Genomic DNA, 15,972 nt, shown 5'->3' on the forward strand with positions numbered 1-15,972 from the left:
TATCTCGTCTTTTTTTATGGGTTTCCAAGTACCTGTCAAAAGAAATGTTATTCTACGCCTTTTTCACCAACGACAGGATAAATGTGTCATTTTACATTCACACATTTAAGGGAAAATGAATCTTCACTGCACCAAATCATTTGAAAAGGACGATGCTTTCGAGGAAATCGGATTCAGACCTTGAGAGCTTTGAAGTTAGCCGCTCTTGATGTCAAAAGGTTACGAGGAAAAAAACAACAAACATTCCTTTGTTTTACAGAGCGAGGTGTCCACTTTTCACTTTTGAGTCGTGCTTTATTTCTCAGTCAACAGAGTGGGTTGAGGCCTGTCATGATTAAGCCGCGTGTTACGGTCAGTGCCACCCACCTGAAGATAATCACCGGCTCCTGGGGTGTGAATCAGTGTACAGAATCTCAGACGAGGTCGACTCAGCCAGCCGCTGATGTTTCATTACCACCTGCGCCGTGGTGTGAACAGAAAACTCGCTTCTCTCTGGCTCCGACTGATTGCAGGTGGAAACAGTCCGAATTGCTGCGGATAGAAAAGCTGGAAGTCATATTGCTCTTGTGAAACCCTCCCGTTGATTCTTAAAGACGTGATTATGGCACTGATTTATCAGTGGAGCGATGATGGAGAGCCAGTTTCTACAACTTTTTCTGAGCAGTGAGTGGTTAAGCTATCTTTTGCAGTTGTGCCATTTTTTTCCTTTTTCTCTCAAATCTGAGCAGACTGAAACCAACCATGAATTCATCTGATTAGGGGTTAACTGATATTGGTTTTTCAGGGCTGTTACCAATACCAATTATTAGCAGTTAATGAGACGAATAACCAATATTTGGAACCAAAATGCATTTATGATAAAAATTTTTAATCTTTCATTCAATATTTAGAATTTGGAATATAACAAGCTCCAACACAAAACTTTGTTTAAATGCATTTAGCAAAACAATCTAACCCAAACATAAATGTTCAGCAAGTTCCCTGCACCTTTTTTCATAAAGTTAAGTGAAAAACAAAACAAAACAAATAAGAATAGCTTCTCTAGGTTTTACAAAGTAAAAGTTCCTCCCATGCTGACACTTTGTTTGCACCTTTTAATTAATTTTATCAGCGATGATTAAAATAAAACGTCAATACAGATAATCAGCAAAACACCAAATATCATCTCTAATAATCAGCCAGGCTGATGATCTGTTGACCCCTAATCCCAAATGTCATGTGAGTAGCCACAGCCTGATGTAGGTTCTACATATGTGCAAAAGAGCTCAACTATTGTTTATTGTAAGATATTATTGCTAAGTTTGGGCGTTTATCCAGCTATCAATTTATGGTTTTAAAACGTTCTGAAAATGGTACAATGCAATGTTTTAGTAACGTTTAAATAAAAAGTTTGTATCAAAAAACAACATATTTCATGTTTTACAGCAAATGGCAAAGTGTCAAGCGTAATGGGAGATGCAGCTGCTAGACACTAACAAAATAGTCGTTAATTTACCTTTGTTAAAATGACAAGGTGTTCCGATTTAACTAGAGGTCTACCAGCCCTACATGAACCCAGTGTGCAAATCCACATCAAAGGGGACCTGTTATGCTTTTACTTATTTTCTTTCTTATATACAGTATTGGATTTTCAAATGAAATTATATACATATACATATACATATACATATACATATATACAATATTCTGTTTCCAACATTTTTCTAGCTTCACAACAAGCTGACATAAGTTGGTGGCCGATTTCTTTTTATTACATAAACTGTATGTATTTACATTACAAACACTGCTATATGTTGCTATATCCTAACAGACAGGCACCATTACGCACACCGAACATCGGCAGCGGAGGACTGGCACCAGGGCATACCTGACATATGGTCCACGAGGACAACAAAGACGCCACGCCAAAATGTCTGCACGCCGCCAAGACGGGTGTCAGGCTCCGGATCAAAGGAAGTCACATCCGGGTAAAGGACATGGAGCTGCCTTGTGCGCACCGCAGCGCCGCCCAACAATTACGCACCGGTGAACACTACCGGACACATCACTGGAGCAGGAGGGAGGAAAAGGAAAATAACCACCCTGCTATGAAACGGTCATGTTAAAGAAAAAAGTTAGATTTTGAGAAAAAAGTCATAATTTTAGGAGAATAAAATAAAGTCGTAATATTATGAGAAAATTCCTATATTACGACAATTGAAATAGTTTCATGAGGAAAAAAAGTCAGAATTTTATTGGAATAAACTTGTAATATTACGAGAATAATGTTGTAATTTTACCAAAAAAAGAAAGAAGTCCATGAAAAAAATCGTAGTTTTATGAGAATAAAGTGGTAATGTTACAAGAATAGTAATTATAAGAGAAAAAAGTCATAATTGTGTTGTATTTTCACGAGACAGGGGTTTATTATATTACGGAAATAAACTATAAAACAGGTGAGAGCACAGGTCAACACATTACCTGTTGGCTGTGTGGCATGGCACGACTGAGACTAAATTACATCTATTAACAAAAATTCAGTTTATTTTGCTGTGGTACCACCAGACTCCAGAACAGCTTCATTCTCAAGGCCGTAAGACTCATCAACTCCTCCGTCGACTCCCAAAGATGTAGCAGAGTCAAGGACAAATTTTAAATTTCATTTTTTAAACTATGTTTTAAAATGACTTATTATTAATCTACCTTGTACCTTGTATCTTGTAAACAGTTCAAACTGACTGAGTGTGCAGAGAGACAATCATAATGAGGTGGCAGATTTTCCAGAACATTAGCACAACAGTACTAGGCCACTTTGATAAAGTCTACAGTTTACTTTAATCATCACGATCAATATCTCATACAGTCATCCTCCTCAGTCTCACCAACATTACGATAAATATAACCACTAAAACCAAATATTCGAATCTTCTCATCAACACATGGAAATAGTGGTCGTCATCACCTGTCGTCACGTCACCACCGTCGTCAGCTGTTTGTCATCCATCTGTAGCAGCAGCGAGCCAATGGTTTAATAAATTAGGAAGTGCATAACAAAACATCTCAGGCAGTCAAGTCAGTCACCAGAGCAAAATGAGGTATATTACACTCACTTCATTGTTACCAACAACAGTTCAAACTACATTATTTGCATGTGAAGCAGCACATTCTGTAACACTTGAACAAATACAGTGTCGTCATAAATTACATATCAAAAAGACACAAAAATACTTTTCACATTGTCATTTATCTAAATCGGTCGACATGTTATATATTATTTAGCTTGTTTTTTACCAATAACCATCATGTATGAGAAAAATAACTACTTTACATCAGTGCAAAACATCAGCGAGAAAATACCATAAGCGGAGTTTGGGTACAGAAATACAGATTCTAGATGATTGTGTGTTAATGAACTGAAGTAAATAAGGCAATGTTTGACTCTGTCTGTTTTGTTCAATATATCTGTATGCCGTTATGAATGGAAAAACTCTAAACCATCATGTATTACAGAATTTAAGGCATCGGTTGTCTTGGAGTGTCATACAGTCCTTCGCAATGCATCATATAACCAAGACAACCATTTCTCCTCTGTTTAAACAAAAAACCCTTAGATGGACATTTTAATCTGAAATCAAAATACATATTTTTCCTTATACCTGTTTACTGTTATCTATCAATCTACATTGTTTTTTGTGTGAGTTGCAGAGTGCCGGAGAGATGTCTGCCTTCTCTCCAATATAATGGAACTGGATGGCACTCAGCTGGTGTTGCTCACAGTGGCAAAAAAATACATTTGAAAAAACTCAACAGCAATGTATTTTCCAGAAATCATGACACAGTTACTCAAGATAATCCATAGACCTTGTTGTGAGCAGTTTTATGTAAGAACTATTTTCTTTTAATATAACTACACCCGCCAACGTATCAATGTGCAGAGGGAAGTGTGCATTTATTGCTAGCTCACCAAATACCACTGAGCTAGCTAACATTGCAATTAGCCAAGGAGGGCGCCATTAATTTTTACGTCCAGGATTTTTCACAGGCCAGTTTTGGGATTATTACATACCGAAATGCCTGATTTCACAGCAAGTTTTCAAAAAAAACTGTGATGCATGTTGTGATGTTTTCCACTGGTAATAGCTGCAATGCTGTTTTGGATTTAGAGCATTTGTTATGAGTATTCAGTGTTTCTAACAAAACATTGGCGATCACAAACAGCTGACTGCCAACACTTGGCTGTTCCTGCCTTTCGACGTAGCCCTGGAGGACCATCTCCTTGAGTCACTCTCCTCCTGCTCTCCCTGCCTGGTTAGCACGAGCTAACACAGCAGCAGTGGCTAACATCCAACTGCGAGCCGTTATACGGTCCCAACAATCTCACACTGACGCGGCTCAGCAGTTTATAAACGTTGGGTAACATAAGCTATGTGATGCTGACAGTTAGCCCTGTCACTGTGTGCGGGACTTTGCCCCTAGCACAGAGCTTACGCTCCTGCAGCATTACTTTCATAACAGAGAGAGAGAGCGCTGCAATGAAACAAGATTCCACAAGTTTTATATGGTCAACTTTGCATTTAGTTGAATTTGCATGAATTGTTCTGATTGCAAAATCGCAACATCCTAAGGGGGCTGCTTAATGTTTACATCTTGTGCCTTCCCAAGCACAAGCCTCCCGTCCATGAGTAGATAAACATTTTCTTCAGGTGGTGGGTGAAGTTTGGTAGAAAGAAAATAGTTCCTACATGAAAGTGCTCAAAACAATGTCTGTGGATTATCTCGATTAACCAGGTCATGATTTCTGGAGCCAATATCTCCAACACTCTGCAATTAACACCTACACAAACTAGATTGATAAATAGCACTACAGGTAAGAGGGAAAATGCGCATTTTTGATTTTGGGATGAAGTGTCCCTTAAAAATGCATGACCACAAAATAAAAGAAAATATGTATCAATTAGTCATCATATAAATATTCTTATGTATCTTTGTTTTCAGAAAAATTGAACTGCAGCTACTGATATTTGGCTCACTGGGCATCATTGATAATTTTGGCACTGTGTGATACATACAGTATCTCACGGTTGGGCCGTGTTCATAGACAGGTTAAACACACCGTATATCCAAATCCTTCAAAAACTGCAATATTCTGTATTCTCTGAACTAAGGCGTTGAAGCGTCTTTATCTTCAGTTTATCAACTCTATAACAAGTGGAGCCCAGTCAAAAGCCCTCTGATACAGAGCTGCCTGTCTTCTGATACAGAACAAAAATAGATATAATAGGTAGCACATGTAGTGAGTCAGATAACATTTTGTCAGTCAAGAGGGCTCATGGGGCTTAGTCTTCAAGAAATGCCTATAGGGCTTACAGAATATGTATTTATTAAAATGTGAGAGCAAAAAAGGTGATATTGCAGCAAAGTCACCAGAAGAAAATGTTGGCATTTTAATGTTTTTTTTTCTGCAAACCATGGATACGTAACATTTGCATGTTTCCTACGTATCAACATTTCTAAAGTGACGTAGTATATGAGCTGACTGTCATCGGAAGCTGGAGGGGATGGCGGATGGTGTGGCAACTACGCGAGATGCCTGCCAAGCTGAAGGCCGCTGTTCAAGACCAACAGACAACAAAACCAGCTGTGGTTCTCCAAGTCATTGCTGTTTCCAGCAGCTTTCTGGGTACCAAATGTGTTTTGTAGAGACCTGCCACGGAAAGATATATTTTTTTTTGGTGAGAAATTGGCATCATTTCCAGAAGTGATTGTGGCACCAGAGCCAGCTGTTTTGGGGTGAGAAATTGACAGCATTTTAAGCAGCGGGTGTGCTACCAAAACTGGCAGCTTTTTAGCGAGACATTGGCTGCATTTCCAACTCCACCTGTGGCACTGATATTAGCTGTTTTAAGCCAGACATTGGCTGCATTTCTAGCGGCGTTTGTGGCACCCAAACCAGCTGTTTTTTTAGCGAGACATCAGCGGCATTTCCAGTGGTGAATATGACACCATAACTGTTGGTTTTAAGCAAGACATTTCCAGTGGCAACTGTGGCACAAAAACAGGTTATTTTAAGTCAAAACGTGAGCTTTTCCTACCCGTAAGAAAGTGTCTTTGGTGCCCAACCCCAACCACATGTTAATCACATTTTTGTTAAAGTATTAAGTTTCAACATTTTCGCTACATGATAACACACAAATGTAATGTGTCTGTGGTTTACAGAAACTAAAATTACCAACATTTCTTCTGGTGATTGGGTTGGATATTGCCATCCCCTATAAACATCCATTTCACTAAAAAAACGTGCTGATTGCCATGTGTCTGTCTTAAAAACACTGTAAATAAAGCAGAAAGCAGAGACTACTTCTTTAGCTTTTATGGACGGCTGTCATTGATATTAAATATCACATGATGTCATTTAGTTAACTTGACATCCATCATTTATATTTTCCTTTCCCGTCCATCTCGACTAAATGTTTTAGAAAGCATGAAGCAGTCTCTTCTCCTCTCTGTGAGTACAAACCCGGCCAAGTACAGTCGATCATGCTCCACTTGACTAAACAACCTGAGGGGCACATGTCAGTCATGACAGAAAAGGCAGCCAGTTTGAAGGCCTATTTTTCCTGTTGAAACTCTGCTTGGCCGGGTTGAAACAACATGAGAAACAGAAAAACACTATCTTGCTTTTTCATCCATTGGCCCTTACACTACAAGACAATGTACTACAAAAATAAAACTAGCTTAAATTTGTTGAATTGGGAGTGTGTTTTACCTAATCAAGTCTGAAATAACCTGAGCCGAACAGTGCAGCGGCACTTTCTTTTCATCTGCGATACAATTTGGAGACTGTCAAGTTTTGGTTAGGCTAGTTTTCAGTGCTACATACAGTGCCGACGTATCAACCCTATCACTTTGCACAGACTAAAACAGACATACAGCCATTCTCAATCCTTTTTTAAAGATAATATGAATATATACTACAGTAAAGTCTAAACAAACGCAATATCAGACTGAAAGCTACCCTAGTTAGAATAATGAGGCTTTGAACTGGCCATTCTTCTTGGGTGAGCGCATCTGTCTCTCCAGGTGGATGTGAAATCTGCCGTTGCTTATTGTCCTCACGAGTTCACTGCACTGATCTGCTGTTCTGGGGACTCAGTATGAGAGCACAGTGGTATTCCTGTGCGGGGATTTGCCCTTGTCTGTAGTTTTTTGGTTTTTTTTCTGTTGGCGTGTCAGACCAAATTTAAGCAGACGTGGACAGGAACAACCAATATTTGTTCTGTTCTTCGTGGACGATAAATCAGCCTCATATTTCCCTGACAGTTGCCGGGGTCGACCCTCAGACCGTATCAGTGCGCTGCACGTCACTCTGCGGTCGGTATGCTGTGGACTTGGTTCTCGTGCCCACGCCCGGATGCGTTTAAAGAGCTACGCTTCAGCAGCCTGTTGATGATGTCAGCGCACGTCTTCTTGTACTGGTGTCGGAGCAGGGAGTACACAAAGGGGTCGCAGGCCGCCTTGCTGTAAGCTAAGCACTTGGAGACAATTCCCCAGTGGGGGTTGATAGGCACCGCTGGAAATAACTCCACAATCCTGCAGGCAAGCATAAAGAGAGGGAGGTGAGGGAGGGAGAGCAGGGGAAAGGCAACATGCTGGAAAAGGCATGCATGCCCTGAGCTTATTATGCAGAAACAGAAATACATTTGCAAGACATTGGACCTCCTGCAGCCACATTCTCTTATATTTTCTCTAAAAAATAATAAAAGAAGTTCTTAACGTTCTTAACCATCCAGATCTGCTCCTACTCAGGTGTGCCCAATGACGAAACCCATTTAATCACAAATTTGCGGCATGTGGCCAATTGTTTGTCATTACAAAAAAGTCGTCAATGTAAAAAAAACCCATCAAATCAATTTTCAAAACGTGAACTAAATAAATAAAGAAATAACTAAATTTAAAAAAGGAAAACCAGCAAGACCTTATTTGAGAAGCTGGAACCACAATTTTTTTCATGAAAAATGACTCAAACAATTATCAAAATAATAATAATAATTTTCATATGATCTTTGCATAAAAATCTCTAATTTCTAAAGCAAATAAAGTTGTTAGATAATTGTAGATGAGTAAAAGGTACAATATTTCCCTCTGAAGTGCAGTGAATAGAAAGTAGAAAGTGGCACAAGATTGATATTTTTAAAATTGTTCCTCATATTTAAAAGTTGCTCGTGTTTGACAAACAATTTTTGTAGAATAAAAGACGCATTTTTCTTATCTTGGTAAGAGTGCTTAACTTTTTGGAAAACTATCTCCAACTCTAAGAAAGGAGCAAAAACAAGAAAACAGTGGTGAATCCCAGAAATCCATAGATACTAACAAAATCAGAGAAAATTTGTTTGTATATCATCTCCTGTATGAGGCCAATTGTTGCCCATAACTTATTTTATTTATCTTTGGAAGCAGGGTGCTTCTTTGTTACTGCAGTTATGTGAAGACCTGGTGATTATTTACATATAGAGCCATCTAAGCAAGTACTTACTCTGTCTTAAGTTATTAAAATGTAAGCAGCTGCAAAGTGAAACTACAAGTGGAGTTTCCCTTTTTTCCCTCCTGTGTGTGGATTTATAGTGTGAGGCTACTATTCACTTTATTTATCATTTACAGCCAGCAACATTTCATGGGAGGAAAAAGCAGAAGCAGAATAAAACAGACCTTTCTAAGCAGTAATAGAAACAAGCCGGTTACCTCTGTTTGTTTCAAGGAGCAGCGTAAAAGTTTTAGGGGGATTTAGTGGCAGCTCGTGAGGACTGCCGACACGTTCTCATACCACAGCGGACTTCTGTCACTACATATTACACTCTAGGTATTCTTCTGAATCTGCCGTTGACGTTTTGAGATGCCGCTACCATGATATCAATACAAGCACATGGTGGGATTACACATGGTTATGTTTAGGCAACAAAAGTACATGGCAACCAACGCGGGTTTGTCAACAAACACACAACCTGGCATGGCATGGTTAGGATCGGGCACACATTTAGGTGCCTTCGCGCTCCTTATTGGCAGTGTTTCAGCCTGATGCCATCCTGCCGCATTTCATGCGGATGCAACAGGTTCCATCCGACTGCGTTCTCAAGCAGCAGGTGCCACTCAGCCATCCGGCGGTGTATTTTAACACCGGGACCAGTTCTGTCTGGCTGCGTTCTCACCTGATGCCGTCCAGTAGTGTTTCATGCAGAAATGAAAGGTGGCTTTCGGTGTTGCAATCTTACGTAAAAGTACTGTCAAAGTGGCAGTATTTCACCAGTCCAGAATGAAACTAAGGAATTGCTGATTGCAATCAGCTGAAACTTCTCTCAGTTAGAATTCATTCAGTGTTCATTGTTGAGGTTTTTACTAGGAACAGAGGTATGCAGAGAGTCTCCTCCTCTATGGTTTAAATCAAACTGTAGAAACATTGTGATAACCATAGACAAGGATTCCCTCCCTATGTATATATAAATGTCTCATTCTGAGGTGACAAAAACACAATGATTCTAAATTTCTGGTGACCACACACTTAAGAAAACGTATTTATTATATTATTATCCCTTTCTGTCGATAGATCCCTTTAAATCCCACACACTGGACATCTAAGTTATTAAAATGTAGGCAGCTGTCAAGTGAAACTACATGTGGAGCTTCTCTTTCTGTCAAGCGTGTGGATTTACAGTGTGAAGCTACTATTTATCTCATTTCTCATCTACAGCCAGCAGCATTTCAAAAGCAGAGCCACAGGAAGAATAAAACAGACCTGTCTAAGCAGTAATGACAGCCTGGAAACAAGCCAGTTAACTCTGTTTGTTATTTAATACAGTATAATACTGTGGACAAAGCAGAAAACCATAAAGTACAGTGAGTTCTTGGGGACAAAATACTCCTGTACTGTACTGTAAATACCCCATATTTGATTTAAAGGGCACCTAATGAGTTCTGTCTGCTGTTTGCATCTCAGTGTGATCTCAGCCGTACTCATAAAGACGTAAAATTGGTGCTTTCACACTAATTTTTGTCAAGTACGAAAACATTTTACCGTACATCGTGTCATAAAAGGCATTAAACTAAAAATCGCTGATCCTCGCTTGCACTCTGTATGATTACTCCGTCCACAATCAAGCTCTGTCAGCACATTAACACCGGCCTCACATGGGCCAGTCGCCATCGCTGATATTTGCCCACACACTCCTCAGCAGCGGAGTGAACAGGAGGTTAAGTCAGCTGCCACGGCACACAGCGGGGCTTTTACTATACACATGATGACCCTGACAACAAATGAGCTCCAGAGAGGCAGCGGAGGAGCTTTTAGCGTAATATATTCAGACTGTGATGAGTAAACTGCCATTTGCAGAATGAGAGCGTGTGCCGTGCTGCTGCGGTCATTCATTACTGACAGTTTACTGAAAACAAGACAAAATAACAATGATAAACTCATATTTAACATTATTGATGGCAACCTGGTTACATTTTAAAAAATGTCCAAATTTTTCAGATTTAACATTTTGATCTTTCCTCCATGCAGACACTCCAGCGTAACCTGTAAGTGATGCATTAATGTTTTAAAAAAGAGGTTAATATAAATAAGATACAGGGGCACTAATGTACAGAACCCTTTCTTGAAAATGTATTGTATAAGGTCAGTTCACCCAAATTATAAAACAAGCAATCCATTCTACATTCTTAATTCTAAGATTTTTTTTAGTATATAGCATGTCCCCACTAGGAAAGAAGAGACAATAAAGCATACTCAAACCAAGTGCAGAGACAGATGTTGTCAATACCTAAAGACCTGGAGCAGGCGCATGTTCCCCTGGGTTTTTTCTCCCAATTTAAGACAGCTCGATGTGCTATGTTAGATGATGGAATGCCTAAAAATCTGTGCATCATTTAGCAAAAACATGAAAGTGGCCAATGAAAAAAAAATCCTGTAGATCAGGGATACGCAACTTGCTTTGCTTGGGGGCCAGTTTTGCAAAATGACAGGAGGCCAGGGGCCAGTCACAGCAGCGCCATACCTGTTTCTAGGACGTTTCTAGGATTTGAGGACATTTCTAAAATTTTAGGACATCTAAAGAATGTTAGGACATTTCTAGGACTGCAGGACATTTCTAGGATTTCAGGACATTTCTGTATTTTAGGACATTTGTAGGATTTTAGGTCATTTCTGTATTTCAGGACATTTATAGGATTTTAGGACATTAGGGGCTTAGCTAGGACCTCTTTCAGGGGGTGCGGGAGATCCTCTACTGGCACTTTAGGGAATCAGGGAATATTTCCTCATTGGGAAACTATTTAAAGTGAGGTGAAAAAAGACAGAAGTTATTAATATTTTTTTGAAATTTGCTGGAAATGACACTTGAAGTCTTACAGAACATGTTCAATTCTGTACATTTACTTCTAATCTTGCTTTTGTGGGTTTTTTTTTTTTCCATGTAACACACATCTCTGATATTTTGAACCCTGTTAATAGTGGAGGTAATGGATTTGCCCCTTTTGGGTTCCTTTCGTGTCTCTAAACACTTTGTTTTCTTAAATCCTCATGTCCTATGATTTTAACTTCCAGTTTCATTTGAGCTTCTTCTCACATGTCCAATCGTACATCACGTATGTGTCTCACTGTCTACATCTCGTGTGGTATCCTCTCTATGTCCAGTGATTGATGCCAGTGGATTCCACCTAACTAACTGATGCACCCGACGAACTTCAGGAGAAAAGTGCTAATGCAGCAGCAACAGCAGAGCAGAGGCATATTACTTATCACAAGGTCAGCCAATCTCATCTTCCAACTCTGGCCGCTGTGGAGAGGCAGCAGAGAGGAGGCAGAGAGGAGGAGGTGGTGGTACACAGGGAGGGTTGACAGCAGAGGAGGAGGGAGGTTTGGGGGATACCAGCAGAACAAAAGGGCTGCATACGCCGCAGTGTGCCAGCGTGGCAACGCTCTCCCACCTCCCCCATGGTCTCTCTCACCTTGTGATCACATAGGGAGCGAAGCAGAGCATGAAGGTGCCGATGAAGGTGCTGATCTTCCTTGTCGCTCTCTGTCGTCTCCTCTTCTGCTCCTCGAGGCAACGCTGGCGAACACTGGAGACACAGAGTGGGTTTATATTAGTAAGTAACAGCGAGTGACGACCGTAAAGTGTCTCCAGAAATCTCACTAGAGACAGATGGGAGTGGATACTGTGCAGGGGTTAAATATAGGAGGAAAGCTGAGGTAAAATAAGGATTTATCCTGGAACCCAACGTGACCCAAAGTCCCCCCTTCAAGAATTATAATCTCAACAATTAATCTGTGTGTGATGTCATGATGACACACTGCTTGAAGTTATTCTTCGATGATATAGATGTGATCAGAGCGAGTGGAGACAAGCAGGAGTTCCTTATAAACAGTAGTTGTGATTTACCAACACAGTCTCCAAAATAAAAGTGAAACAGACACGACCTCTTAACAACGACTCAGAGGTGGACACAAAATATTTTAAAATAGTGTGCTGGCAACAACAAAAACAATGCCAATGCAAAGTCTGTTAGAAACGGTCACAGTTTTATTGGGAAACAGTTGCAGTTTAATTAGGTTTAGGGAAAAAAAACCATCTGGTTAAGTTCCAGGCCGTTCTCATAACCTGTGTTTTCCTAAGAAAAATAACACACCCAAATTCATACATATTCCACCTATTCATGAGTCAGTAATTAGTGCACAACCCACATATTTTGGAAGGCTGTGATCATGTGACGAATGGGCTGACGGGAGTCAACACATTTCCAAGTCGTCACATACTGCCGCTTTGTCAGTGTACTTTGCGTCTACATATTACATTCTAAATATCCTCTTGCATCTGCTGTTGAGGTTTCGGGATGCCACAACCAACGACGTGATGATAACAAAAGCACACGGTTATGATTTAGCAACAAAGGCGCGGGTGTTTAGGTTTCGGCAAGAAAAGCACATAATTAGGTTTAGAAAAAAGAAAACATAGTTCTGCTCTATTTATATCTAATTTTAATTCGGTTTTATTTATAAAGCCCAATATCACAAATTACAAGGGAAGCGAACACCGGCCTCCTTGGTGAAAGTGCAGGGTTTGTTTGGTCCATTCATCGCCCCTCCCACCCGTCCTCCCTACAGGGACATTCCAGCTCCTTATGTTACCTTGTTACCACCAGCGTTTCACCCTGACACCGTCCAGCAGCCTATAATACAGCTGTGACAGGCGGAGTTATTAACTGAAGCTGCCCATCCATGTATCATACTGGCGCGCCAGGTGCTGGTGTATCCATACTGGGTGGCTTTTGGTGTTGGTATCTTATGACAAAACTAGTGAAAAATCAGCAGTATTTACAACTTCAGAATAAGAATTGCCTGAGGAAGTAAACAAGGAGGCAGTCCTGAGTGGTCTAAGGAGGCACACTGGGGTGATGGATGGGTCAAACAAACACAGGACTTTTCCCAGGAGATCAGAGTTGGACTGTGTGAACTTCAAGTGAACTCTGAGTCCTTTAAAGGTGCGTCCTCACAATGTCTCTTTTCCTGAACCGAAGCACAGTAACTTAAGTTGCCTAAAACTAACCTCCAGAACTTTATGTTTAGGAGTGCTAATTCATAGGATATTATACGAACCGTTGTATAAGGATACATAAGTTTGTCTGTCCAATTCTCTGAGCCACCTACCCACATCACACAGACTGTCTTTCTCTTTTTATTTAATTTGTGTCCACCATGACAATAGATCCTCATTGACTATGCATGTTGCATTTCATGTTTGCCAGCATGTGATTCTAACACATTGTACCCACCTCCTCATAATGAATTGTTAAGACTTTGCATCCACTTCACGTATTTCTATGAGACTGGATCTATAGTATGAAACCAAATGTACACTGCTGGATGTCTTAAACATACACACACACGCACACACACGCACACATAGAGAGGGAGAGAGAGAGAGCGAAAGCACGGCAATCACTTTGGATGGCATTTCAATAGAATCAAATTTTGCATCCCCTCCGAATACTGATGACACAATTGAGATGTCAGGGCAAAGACAGCAGAGCATCATTAACTGTACTGTTTTTCAATATGAAAAGGAACGACAGCTCCAACTAAAATAACTGCTTCCAGTTTCTCTCCTCTTTTGATCAGAGGGTTGATTGGTACAGTTTGTCCCCCCCCAAATTCTTTCTTTGTATTGAGCTATATTACAATTTGTTAATATTCTTTGCAATGCAATGCAGAAATACTCTGTTTCAAATAAGAAGCCTGCATTCAAATCTATGAGTAAAAGTACAAAAGTATTAGGATCAAACTTAAAGTACAACAAATAAAAGTAGACTTTGCACAGAATTTAGCCCTATTTGGAATAATATATATTATATTATTTGATCACAGTTACTGATGCATTAATTTGTTCATTACTTAAATGTTGCAGCTAGTGAAGGTGGAGACAATTTTAACATCAACATCTGCCTCCAAGATGGAGTGAGGTAGAAGTATAAAGTATCATAAAATGGAAACACTCAAGTACAAATATCTCAAAAAACTTAAGTACAATACTAGTAAATGTACTTAGTTACATCACCCCACTGGGAAATCTACACCTATGGCCTTGAGTGCAGATGGCTGTACAGCAGTTTTTGATGCAAGAGCAATACAAACAGAAATAATAAGTCAGTGAGCTCACCTGGGGTGTATATCCACCAGCAGCACCAAAGTTTGCATCGTAATAACGTCGATCCTCTTACAGTGAAACCTCGCCACTTTAAGCACTTTGAGGTATGTAACACACAGCACTATAAAAGACAGGAGAAAGGTGAGGGAGTGGAAAAACACGGTGAAGATAACAAACTGGGTCCGACTGCTCGCCCTCGGGTTGGACAGGGTGCAGGACGCGTAAAGCCGGTGGTATCCCACCCAGGAGAGGCAGGTGGCCACCGTGGAGAAGGACATGGAGTGCGCCCACGTGTACCCAAGCACAAACGCCGCGTCTTTGTGGCGCATTTTGGAGTGGTACCTCAGAGGGAACACCACCGCGATCCACCTGTCGATGCTCAGCGCTGCCATGCTCAGCATCGAGTTGGTGGACAGGAAGGTCTCCAGGAAGCCCACGATCTGGCAGAAGCCGTCCCCTCCCGGCTGAGCCTTGCTGACGAGTCCCACCAAAGTGAGCGGCATGTTGGACACGGTCAGCAACAAGTTGCAGAAGGTGAGGTTGAGGTTGAACAACCCGGGCACCTGCTTGCGGATCTCCGGGTTGTACAGAAAGCAGATCAGCACCAGGACGTTGGACAGCAGCGACACTATGATAATCACAACCACCAACACAGACAGAATCACCTCCGCAGTGTCCATCCTGGGGGCCCCGAAACTCACTTATCCCCACTTTTTGTGCGCATATCCAGTCTTGTTTTGCAGCAGCAAAATGATTAATCACCCATAACCGTGTCCATGCATCCCCAGATCTCTCCACCGGTGGAGTTTTCCTCTCCACTACATTGTCTCGAGCCACCAAAGATGATCAGGAAAATTCCGGCATGATAAGAAGTAAACTGGGGACCCGTGTATGACGATCTCCCCTCTTTTTTTCCTTCCCAAAAACTACAGAAAGCAGCGCTCGTGCCAAAGCTGCTCTCTTCTGGCACTGCGTCTTGCAGTGGGGTTTTGTCGTCCTGTGATGCGCTCTCGAGGCATCACCCCTCCGCACACACCGCACAGTGTGTGGGCTACTTGATCTCTCCCCCGTCTCCTCTGAGATACAGTAAAACACAAAGAACATTAAAGTGGGGATTCCTACTCGAAAAAGAAAACTGCAGTGATTCCCCAGAGTTTCATTTCCTTTCACATGATCCAAATTTATGCCTGAAGAAAAAATGTTTTAACAGTGAATCACACATCTGATGTGAGTATGATTCTTTTCTCTCCCTTTTTTTTTGGAATTGGAATATTTTCTATTGGCTAAATAAATAATTTAA

The 15,972-nt window shown here is 40.8% G+C and overlaps 1 protein-coding gene across 1 annotated transcript; it reads right to left on the reverse strand.

Moving 5' to 3' along the window:
- Positions 1-366: 366 nt before the first annotated feature.
- Positions 367-15,760, reverse strand: LOC121959356 (G protein-coupled receptor 26-like). Its single transcript, XM_042508626.2, has 4 exons — positions 14,685-15,760; positions 11,977-12,090; positions 1,868-7,569; positions 367-531 (listed from the first exon to the last, which is right to left on the reverse strand). Exons 1-3 carry the CDS (start codon positions 15,350-15,352, stop codon positions 7,341-7,343), a joined length of 1,011 nt encoding a protein of 336 aa, XP_042364560.1. The 5' UTR covers positions 15,353-15,760; the 3' UTR covers positions 367-531; positions 1,868-7,340.
- Positions 15,761-15,972: the final 212 nt, after the last annotated feature.

Source organism: Plectropomus leopardus, chromosome 19 (assembly GCF_026936395.1).
Source record: "Plectropomus leopardus strain MGB_pleo_1.0 chromosome 19, ASM2693639v1, whole genome shotgun sequence".
Lineage (NCBI taxonomy): Eukaryota > Metazoa > Chordata > Actinopteri > Perciformes > Serranidae > Plectropomus > Plectropomus leopardus.

Bases quoted from the DNA above. Each gene is read 5' to 3' on its own strand.
- LOC121959356 (XM_042508626.2), bottom strand. From the start codon at position 15,352: ATGGACACTGCGGAGGTGATTCTGTCTGTGTTGGTGGTTGTGATTATC. The intron at 12,091-14,684 runs GTGAGCTCACTG...CTGTGTCTCCAG, and splicing joins CTGGTGGATATACACCCCAG to TGTTCGCCAGCGTTGCCTCG. The intron at 7,570-11,976 runs GTGAGAGAGACC...GCTTGCCTGCAG, and splicing joins GCTCCCTATGTGATCACAAG to GATTGTGGAGTTATTTCCAG.